At 42.7% G+C, this 11,327-nt stretch overlaps 1 protein-coding gene across 3 annotated transcripts in view; it reads left to right on the top strand.

Annotated features, from left to right (window-relative positions):
- LOC109956219 (histone deacetylase 7-like) overlaps window positions 1-11,321 on the top strand; it is a 32,426-nt gene extending 21,105 nt beyond the window's left edge. For all 3 annotated transcript variants that reach the window (XM_020593174.1, XM_020593175.1, XM_020593176.1), the window contains 8 exons: window positions 837-924; window positions 1,489-1,608; window positions 4,194-4,291; window positions 7,090-7,208; window positions 7,571-7,704; window positions 8,261-8,345; window positions 9,777-9,923; window positions 10,023-11,321. In XM_020593174.1, the coding sequence (XP_020448830.1) occupies window positions 837-924; window positions 1,489-1,608; window positions 4,194-4,291; window positions 7,090-7,208; window positions 7,571-7,704; window positions 8,261-8,345; window positions 9,777-9,923; window positions 10,023-10,069 (838 nt within the window). In that variant the 3' untranslated portion in view covers window positions 10,070-11,321. The remainder of the gene's footprint in view (window positions 1-836; window positions 925-1,488; window positions 1,609-4,193; window positions 4,292-7,089; window positions 7,209-7,570; window positions 7,705-8,260; window positions 8,346-9,776; window positions 9,924-10,022) is intronic.
- The last annotated feature ends 6 nt before the right edge of the window (window positions 11,322-11,327 follow it).

The following is an 11,327-nucleotide window of genomic DNA, read 5'->3' as shown; positions in this document are numbered from 1 at the left end:
CCTCACCGAACTCTTCCCAGACCCGAGTTTTTGCCTCCGCAACCGCCTGGGCTGCAGCCCGCTTGGCCTGCCGGTACCCGTCAGCTGTCTCAGGAGTCCCACGAGCCAACCAGGCTCAAAAGGACTCCTTCTTCAGCTTGACGGCATCCCTTACTTCCGGTGTCCACCACCGGGTTTGGGGACGACCACGACAGGCCCACAATGTGAGCGTGTTAACAGGCTTTAGTCCCCATAATGTGAGTAATACAATAGGCACACACAAACACAAAGGCAGTCACAGTTTATGAGCTGTGCTGACACTGACACTTCCAACATTCCCCTATTGTTTTTCATAAGTCGACTTTTTTTTTTTTTTGCAAACCTTTACTGCAGGCAGGGAGTGTTGAGGGAAATGCTGCGCCAAGTTGTGAGTTCATTTCTCTGAACTCATCACACATGACCTGCCAGCAGTACACACTACGTTATCATTTGGAATGTGGAGAGAATTTTATGATAAACTTGATTTTCTCTTTATCACAAAATCTGTTGGTTCTGCATTACTCAAGAGTGCAGGATTTTAGACTGAGCATAATAAAAAGCCATTTTGTTTGTCAGCAGTGAAAAATGAAATACAAAACAACTTGAAAAGAAACATCTTCACTTTGCAGTAAATGTTTGTGTGGCAGGATTTTCCAGTGCTGTGACTGTCACAGCCTGGACTGACTAGCCAACACATGATGCCAGATAACCGGAGACATGGTTCCTAAGGTCCATATGGTGTGTTTATGATATTAATTTAGAGAAGATGTCCTGATAAAGACATGTGGCTGCCTTTCTTCCTGTTTGTTTGTCCACAGGGGCTTCTGTTTTTTCAACTCTGTGGCCATCGCTGCCAAACAGCTCCAACACAAACTCAGTGTCAGCAAGATCCTCATCGTGGACTGGGTAAGGACCCGCTGCACCACCACTGTTACTGGTCTCCACATGGGCAGGAGTAAATACTGTACACATGTACATACACACAAATGTATTGTGGGCATGAATACAGTCCCAGAAGCAGAGCACCCCTGTACAGTAGCACTCCTATTTATCATTTAGTTCATTTAGACTTTGTTTTCTCTGGTCTCCATGTGTGATCCGAACTGTCACGCATGCCTAGAGTAGACACAGAGTCGCACAAAGTCATATGAACACACACCCACACACACACATGTGCAGATATTGATCCGCAGCCAGGTGGCCTCTGTTCACCATGTGTGTATATATATGAGCCTGCACTAGGTCTGTACACACACTGTGCTCTCTGACGTATTACAGCATCAAACACTAATTACTACCTGCTTCATCAGAAGGTTTTGAGACTAGATGCACTGACAGAGAAAAGTTGTGCAGGTTTTACATTTTGGGTTATACTTTATAATGACAGAACAGATAATGCAATGGCAACTCTTACAGGGTTTTGTTTTTCAGTGAGGCACTCAATCTGTCTGTCACTCAATCATTCTGCAGGATGTTCACCATGGCAACGGCACCCAGGAAGCTTTCTATACTGACCCAAGTGTGCTGTACATCTCTCTACATCGCTATGATGATGGCAACTTCTTTCCTGGTAGTGGAAATCCCAGCGAGGTAGTTACACAACTAGTCACCCAGCACCACTGTGTTTTTCTGCTTTTGTTTGTGTTGTCATGGTGCTGTCTGGGTGTTTTTGTGTGTTGGTGTGTCTCCACATCTACCTAAATTCCTGTGAAGACAATAGCCACGAGAAACCTTTATGACTTATAACACTCACACACTTTGTCCAGTGGAAAATATGAGTACATGCTAGATTTTATTTTGACTCCTAAAGATGCAGAGTTCATACCCATGTCTCATGTGAAGATAAATATGCTGGCACAGAAATATTTGGTAATTATCTAATTCCAGTGGGACATTAGGGAGCTCAAGAGCCTTGTGTTTAGCATTTACTTGTCAAAACAGGAAGAATGATTGTAACAATCAATCCAGGAATAAACTAAAGATTTAAAGCCCCACTTATAAACTCAGTCTGGCCGTGATGGCTGAATGCACAGGGAAAAATGAGACAGGTTACTATGGATGCATACTGTACAGGGGTTTAGGATTTAAATACTTTTCGATTGGTTCTTGGACCAGATGTTACAAATAGATCAATCATATTTTACTTATACCACTGGAATCTGAACAATTTGATTCTATAATTTGAGCTGGTTACAGTAGAAATCATACCTCAAAATGCTTGTCTGTGGCTTTGATCCCGACATGTCTATTCAACGTCATTTTCATTATAGTTTTAATGTGATTCTGGCTTAAAGTAAATAATTTAAAATACCATGTTAGCCTGTTGACATTTGCCCACTGCTATTGCTCCACTGTCTTTAATACCTGTAGCATGACAATCGTTTTAACTTCAGTGCTTCAACTGTGTCTGCCTGTGGACACACCATGAGCAAATCCACTGTAGGTTTGTTTCCCTCTATCAGTTTATTTGGGTGTCAGAGCCTCACAACAGGACGTGTACAAGTGGAACTGCGTGCTTATGTTTGCATACAGAAAATTGGGATGCCCATGAATTTTGCCTGCAGCCTTACCAGGAACCAAGTGTGTTGACTACTCCCTGTCAGATGAACTGACCCGGTGGCATTCCCCCCCAATCCAATACCCCACATCCCATCCTTATACTCTTCCCACCTCCTCCCCCTCCCACCCCACACCCACAATACTGAGGATAAAATAGTCATTGTTTTTACATAAAATCCCACGATGAGGGACGGTACATAAAACGTTCTGCTGGCTTGGATGTGGCTTTGCCTTAAGTGGCCCCTCAACCTCCATTTGAGCTATGTGGTAAACCTCTGGAGTCTCACTGTCCCCTGTGTAGGTATATAACCCACCATGGGGTAGGGGTGTGATGTCATCGCCATAACAGAGAGTGCTGAGTACCACACGGAAACCAGCGACGGCCTAATCCAGTCCAGCAACTCTCAAAACATGAAAGAGAGAAAGAGGACTGAGAGGAGCACAAAAGACTTGGAGCAATAGCAGGAAATATGTGGATATGCATGTGCATGTGCATGTGCGTGAGTGTTTGTGTGTGTGTCTGTGTGCATGCGTGTGTGTGTTTGTGCGCATTTGGGTACATTACCAGTTGGCAGAGGACAAGAGGCCTCATGTGTTTTCAGTTTGCCCTGCGAACATCCCGTCCACTGAGAGAAGAATAGAGACAGATGCTCTGCGCTGCTCATCAGTAATCTCTCTCTCTCTCTCTCAAACATCCTCTCACACCCATACACACAGCCATATACACACACAAAGGAAATACCTCGCCATGTTGCCAAGAGCGTGTCAATCACCCTCTTCACTCTCCCTTAAAACTGACACATTGACTGATGGTGAAGGGCTTAGAGAACAGCTAAATGGCTGCAAGCAAGACTACAAAGACAGAGGCAGGAATCCTTAGACCTATTTCCAAGACCCAGGCCTCAGTTCGCTCTCTGGCCCGATTTGAGGTCAGCTGCCTGGCATTTTGGCGCTATACATCTCAATACAGCGAAAACTCACTAGAATCAAATACAACATATTGTCAAATGTACAATGTACAAACAATATTATAGGTTAGTACACCATGTTAGTTCTATATTACATGTGATACCAAACCTTCTACACTTCAACATACACAACATAAACCTTAATTATACAGTATTTATGTACAAATAATACATTTTCAATAAATAGAACATATATAATGCACAGTACATAATTGTAATACACTGTTTTTATTAGGGGTGTCGTGATCTCCCGGTGTTAACGATAACTGGAATATTTAAAAAATGAAATACTGACATCATGTTAGCAATACACACATGATAATATTGTAAATAATCCAGACCAGTAACTGTCTGGCTTACACTCCAACTAATTAGGTGGTGGTATTGCACCTTAATGTTGGTTGCCACCCAATGGGGAAAAAGAAAAAGAAGAAGAAGACCACCAAGCAGTAACTAACTAGGAAGCTACTACCCTACCAGGCAGTTGCAGCAATGCAAAGTTTTGTTTTGGTTTATTCTGTCAACATTTGACACATCTGTCATCATCACGCTGTTTCTCAACCTTCGATGCAACTCATTAACTTCCATGACATTCACAGAGACTTTTTTTCCTGCTCTCTTGCACTCCCTCTTTATACCTCCATCCAGGTGGGCGCAGGTGCAGGTGAGGGCTTCACTGTTAATGTAGGATGGACAGGGGGGTTGAACCCACCCATGGGTGACGCCGAGTACCTGGCTGCATTCAGGTAAAGATTTAAACTCAGTCTGTCTGTATTCTATCTGTAAATCATCTTTTTTTCCATACCTGACAATTTAAGGTCTACAGGTTTGTACAGGTGTTGCAGTATGTTCAAGCCCATGTGCTACAAATTAGATTTACTTGCATACATGAATCTCAACCATTTACCAAAGCATGACAGGTTTTGTATCTGTGAGTATGTTTCTTTGACTATCAGTGTCAGTTTGTGTCATTGGAGTATAAAAATCAACTTGCACGGACTTAAAATCTGTGATAGTTAATACACTCCTAAATATTTCACTTGTTATATTACAGTTAATTATAGTGTTGCTTGGAATGTTTCCAGCTTGATGACTGAAGAGTCAGCTGCAGAGTTCGATTTGATTCACTGTGAAGGATTACCTGTAGTGTTTCATGTCTAATTCCTGGTTTCCTCTAAAAATGCCTGGCAGTAATCAATGTTAAGTCTAAGTTGCATTAAGTGGACAAACCTCTGATGGATTTTTTTTTAATGATATTGGCAATAGCGCTCCAGTACTTGCTGAACTAAAACAAAACCACATGCAGATGTGGTACTGACACTCACCTTTGCTCTCACCACACTGTTGATTTCACTCCAGCTAGTTTTCCTGAATGAAACTTATTTGGTTCTGCTCTACATTGTAATGAACTCATGGTCATGTCATGTCAACAACACTGGCTTGCCACCAGACGATTAAACAGTATGTGGGCTCTGCATGGTGCTACATACAGCACACACAGTGGGTGGGCCCCTCGTCAAAAGAAAGATGCTAATGGACTAACCCATACTGGTAAAATCCATAGACCCAGTCAGCAGGCTCAGAAACACTAAGTCCAGTGTTTACTGGAGCTCTGGATGCTCATTAAGAAAGAACTGTTCCTTTCCAGAGCAGGCGTCTGGTTTTGGTATTTTTCATCCAGTTTGGGAAGTGTTTTCATGTGTAAAACTTCCTCAGTTAACCACATGTAGTACTGCACAGTATTGAACGTTACCCCTAGAAACTTTCCCCTGTATCAAAGCTCTGTGGAGAAGGGGTGTTCTGGTGGTCCAGTGGTTTGTGGTACAAGCCATGTAGCTGTGATGTCCGGAGCGCACATTCAGCCAATGAGCTTTGTCGTGTGTCAACATGGAGAACAACCTCATATTTACTGCCACTGTTAATTATCTAATAAATGAAAAAATGCAGGGCGACAATTAGGATTGTTCTAAGAAACTAAATGCATCAAAGATCATAAAGTGGGTTTCTGTGAAAACATGTACTAAACAAATGTTGGAATAGGTTTACAGTGGGTGCTGTCACCATTCTGTAGATAAACCAGTGCAAATAAATGCATAACACGTTATACAGACAAAATTTAATGCATCATGAATTCATGTTTATGCAATTAAGCATCTAGTCTGGTTCCATTTCTGTATTTCAGTTTGAACACATGATTTAGACGTCAGGGTGCTCCAGACTCTCTGTGGATGGAACAGAAAAACTAGCTATAGTGCAGCTGCTGATGATGTGCGTCTTGGTTTTGGGGCATGCTTTAGTGACAGGGGAAATATTGTGGTCGAGACCGGCGGTGAGACTCCAGTACAATCAAGAGGAAACTCAGCTATGTGTGTTGTATGTGAGGCGAATTACTAAGGTGGTCAGAATTGAAGGTCTGTCTAATCACCAGTAGCACAGCACGCACACGACATCCTATTTTGAAGAGCATGAACCTATGTACAGTATTTTGTCTTTGGCATAGTATGTACGTGTGCATGCACATAATTTCCTGTGCATTTCTAGGTGGCTACTGATGAATGACAAACTATTATGGAGCAGAGGAGAATACAGCAGAGGAGAGGAGAAGAAGTGGGGGGTGCATTGTTAGAGAATCCAAAGGCGGCGTAATTAGACTCAATGGATCCCAGATGGCTGGCTGTCAGTGACGTGAGAAGAGGGACGAGCTCCTAATAGGAACCAGACGCACAGAAACGCCTTTGAACTGCCGCTGAGAGAGAGAGAGGGAATCAAACGCGGCATGGGCCATGCGCTCTTGCTAAATAACTGGCAGCGGGAGACAAGAGGAAGTGAGGAGGAGAGTGTAGAGGCAAAGAAAGTGGTCTCCCCTGAGTAGAGTGTACAGTATGGGGGCGTCCACGCATGTCAGGGTTCTCATTTTTATCTGCTTGTGTCACTCACAAAAACAGAAAATCTGCCGTGTTAGCCATCTCCCTAAAGTCTCTGCTTTGACATTTGTTTGATCCTTGTATATCCAGGAGAGGTTTGCAGCATGCTCATGCTTCTTTTTTCAGCAGTGCTTCACTTTTAAACAGCTGCACACATTGACACCTGGGAGCCACCCCACCTTCTAGTGTTGGCTGCTCACCAGAAGAGAGATCAAGCACTTGGAACGTGGCCTTTGATAATTTATCTTTCATCATTTTCAAATGGAGGGAGTTTGCACTGAAATACATGTCGCAGTTAACAACCCGGAAAAAAGTCCTACATTGTGTGCGCGCGTGCCAGTTGCAAATCAATTGCCCCGACCTGTTTGATGTTTTTTAAAATTTTACTTTAAAGGCTTAAACTTTAAAAAAAAAATTTTCAGCCTATTGGTTGATGTTAAATCAGTCCCACAGTAACTTCCTTGCTTGCATTGTTATACTGTATTCACTCCTCCCAGTTGTCAACACCTGTTGAAAATATGATTTCTTAAATGTTCTATCTAATTTCAGCTCCACTGCAGGGCTTGAATGAATGTAACATAACAACAGTGGTTTACATTGTGTCGTCTCTGCCTCCTCAGAGCTGTGGTGATGCCCATTGCCCACGAGTTCTCCCCTGATGTGGTGCTGGTGTCTGCTGGCTTTGATGCTGTCGAAGGACACTCGTCATTACTGGGAGGCTACAAGGTCACTGCCAAGTGTAAGGCTCAGTCAACCCTTCATTTACATACAGCAGACAGGCTCATCAACATGCTCTTAGACATAAATATGAATGAGCATTAATATTTTGTTTTTCCACAAAAATGTGTAATGTAGATGAGTCATACTCTTAAAAACAGCTGATCAACCTTGTGTATATAGTATTGATGTCAGGCTTCATTAGCGTCAGGTGAGGGTCCCTGTGTAATGCAGGAATTTTGAACTTCATGGGTATAGAGTGTTTGTGAACTGATCTGAGAAAATCTCGGTTTCCAGGAACTGGTTTCTATTTTAAATGAATCATAGGTTCATAAACTTTAGCCAGTTAATATCTGGCTCCACCTGTGTGTTGTTCTCTACCAGGTTTTGGCTTCCTGACCCGCCAGCTGATGTCACTGGCCGGCGGTAGGGTGGTGCTGGCTTTGGAGGGGGGACATGACCTCAAGGCCATCTGTGATGCCTCTGAAGCCTGCGTTAGTGCTTTGTTGGGCATGGAGGTGAGATATGTGTGTGTGTGTGTGTGTGTGTGTGTGTGTGTGTGTGCATACATACTGTACATGTGTGTTTCCATAGACACAATAGCCTCAGACAGTATTCAGACCTCTTCACTTTTTGCAGCAAATTTTGCAAACCTTTTTTTAAAAAAACATGTTTTTAGTTTGTTATCATGGGTTATTGATTATAGATCAGTATTTTTAACATTAAGCCAAAGAAAGAGAATCTGCGACCATATTCATTAACATGTTGCACACTATGTACACTAAGCACAACAAATTTGTGTCCAAATCATGAAGTAAATGTGCAAGAAGAGCAGAAGCACATCCTGCGTTACTGGTATGCTTTGTGTTTCCAAAGTGTGTGTGTTACACTCACATCATGGTAAATGTCAGCCCTCTAATACCAGAATATAGGTATCTGTGTAAAAAAAAAAAGAACACATTATGTTGTTTTAAGTCAGTGTCAATAGGCAATAAAGAAGGGCCAACTAGATGCCAATATATCTCTGTGTAAAAGAGGCTTCTGTTGTATCACTTATTTGGGGTTGTGTCTCAGGTGGAGCCGCTGTCCCAGTCTGTGTTGGACCAGAAGCCTTGTGAAAATGCTGTCCAGTCTCTGCGCAGAGTCATCCATTTTCAGGGTGAGAACGACTCCTCAGCACAACACAGCCCGAAGCATCAAGATCCCTCAGCCGCATGTCAACCTGAGGGGTTGTAGCACTGTGGAAATTATATACACACATTTTTCAGTGTTTGCTGTTGTCATAAGACTTGGGTGCATCAAGAAGAAATCTCTAAAGAAGTCTCTGAAACTATTAGTAGAACAAGCAGCAGGACTACCAGTCATTTGTGAGAACTGGAGACACTTAGAAACAAATGACAACTCTTTGTCTCACCGGTAACTCCACCATTTGTCTTTAACTCTCACTACCATTATCAGACTCAGATTGCTTAACTGTCTCACTCTCTCAGAGGTCAGTCATAAACCGTCTCAGCTGACGAGTAAAATGTGAGATGGAGATAAATTTAAGTTAATGAATTTGTTTCCAAGTTCTAACACAAATCAACAAAATGATTTGCACTGGCCACGTTGTTGTTGCTCCTTGGCTTTAGCTGAGTTACATGGGTTTATTTGATAATAAGATCAGAGGCATACACCTAAGGGGATTTTACAGTAAACATTTTCGGGTGTCGAAAGTTTTTTTTAACATTTTGTATTTAAAATAAAAACTTTTGATCCAGTTTTTTAGCTTTATGATTCCAGTATTAAACTCGAGTGACAGGATTTCTCTCTTTGTCTCCACAAGCTGTTCATTTATTCTTCACATTTTGATTTTCTATAACTGAAGCCTCTTTGTTTCCCCACTCAGCGCGTTCTCTGTCTCTTCATCACCCATGCTCTCAGACCACCTCTCCTCCTTTACATCCCTGTCTCCCATCCATCCCTCCAGCCGTCCCACACACAGACAGACACACACACTAACGCTCACACAGCCGCACTGGCTCCAATTATCTTCAAACACTTCTCTGGCACACGACCTTCACAACATCCCCTCATGATTGCACACAAATGTTATCCCAACCAAATTAGATTAATTAAAAATATTTGCAAAACCACAAGAATGTTAAGCCCATAATTTCGACTCAGGGTGAAATGAATGTGAGTTGCATGCACAGCCAGAACACACACGCTCACAGATGAACACATTTGCGAATGCTATTTGGTTTTTACATCCACCGTATGTCGCAGGACTCGAGCCTGGAGAGCCTGAGATTGAATTTGAGTTAACATTTTTGAACCATTCAACATGGATTTAGATTTAGACTACGGGCTGTTTATATCAGTCAGTGCTTATATTCAGATCAAACAGCTACAACTGGTGGATCAAATACCAAGTAGTGTTTTTTTATTATTAATGCAGTGCAGACATTTCCCCCCAAGGACTCATTCAGGATGAAAACAACACTGAAATACCACCGACTGAGCCCATTAATCTCTTCCTCTCTCTTTCACTTTCTCTCTCCTGTTTTCATACTCCTCTCCCTCTTTTCCATCCCTTTGCTTCCTGCAGGTGAGTACTGGCAGAGTGTGAAAGATTCGGCCACCACAGTGGATTTGTCCTACCTGCAGGCGCAGAGGCGGCGGCTGAGACGAGACTCAGACAGCGAGGCCGTCAGCGCCATTGCTTCGCTGTCGATGGGCTCCCTCACATCTGACAGTAAGGATGATGTTATATCTAATATGGTCTGCTTTAGCAACATGACAGTATTGTACTATATGCTATCATAAAACCTTTTTCTGTCTCTCATTTATACAGGAAACAGCCAGAGAACTGTAATTCTCTCAGAAGCAAGAGTGTCTTGACAGCTGTCTTCAACCAAGCCTTAGCAAACACAAACACACACACACACACACACACACACACACACACACACACACACACACACACACACACACAACTATGCATTTAGACTGTCACTAGAACCAGACGTCCTCCTCAGGTCGACCACTGTATTCACTTGCTCACCAAAACCCCTACAACTGCATTACTACTGGAAGCAGTCTGCCCACCCTAGTGTAAACACACATGGAGGAACAACTTTAACACACTCATGCTGCCTCTGCAGGCTTTGCCTGAAGGAGACATGAGTCCCTGGCTGACATAAAGCAAAGACACGCAGAGGCCGATTAATGAAGGATCATCACTCTTGTAGCATTTGGACCTAGCAATATGACGTAGCACGAACACACAGCTCCCTGACTGAATGTTCATGACTCCTACAAGACCTGCACGAGAACACTCCAATTGTTGTAAGGCGGGGTCAAAGGTCACCTTGGCTTACTGGAGCCAATCAGTCAGAGTGGAAGGAGTCGTCCCTGGTGGATGTGCCTGTGAAGGAGAACAGACACATCCTTAAAACATGGGCCACTGTGATAATGTCATTTGTCTGCATGTGACAAAGACCCAACGAAGGAAAATATCTCTGATGTGCCGTTCTGTAATGTGAACTGGACAATATGAAGGAGATGCACGTTGACAATCAAACAATTTGTTTGCTCATATTTTTTAGTTCATCTGAAAATGTACTTATGTGACCTGTGGCACACATTTTTGTGGATGTCAGCAGGAGTTTCTTTTTTTTGGTTTAAGAGTCCAGTTAACCAGGGTGAAGCTACAGTGAAGTCTGAGATAGATATGTTTCATATTGTTTTGTATGTCCACATATTTTCTTAAATGTCTGTTAGGTTGCATTTTCAGCCTGTCCAGCGAGCACACCCAGCAAATTGATAGACTGCTGCAGTTGTTGTTGTTGCTCCTAGACAGATGCCAGTTTTTGACAATGTACAGACCTACTTTAGTTTGAATGAAGTGATAATACCTCTGGACACTGGAGAAAGAATATAAGGGGGAGAAGTAGTCACTGATAGAAAGACAGAAACCCCCAGGATGCCCCAGTGCAGTGTGACCACTCAGCCGATCACATCGTCTCTGTCAAGAAGTTTTGAATGAGACACATCCAAAGACTAGGACAGTCACACAAACAACATGAACTTTTAGTATATTGCTTCACTACTGGAGAGCCCGAACGACTTTAGTCTTAAAATCTAAGGTCTGACCATA

The sequence above is a fragment of the Monopterus albus genome, unplaced genomic scaffold, assembly GCF_001952655.1.
Source record: "Monopterus albus unplaced genomic scaffold, M_albus_1.0 scaffold18.1, whole genome shotgun sequence".
NCBI classification, from domain to species: domain Eukaryota; kingdom Metazoa; phylum Chordata; class Actinopteri; order Synbranchiformes; family Synbranchidae; genus Monopterus; species Monopterus albus.
This window is presented reverse-complemented; position numbering and strand designations above follow the sequence as displayed.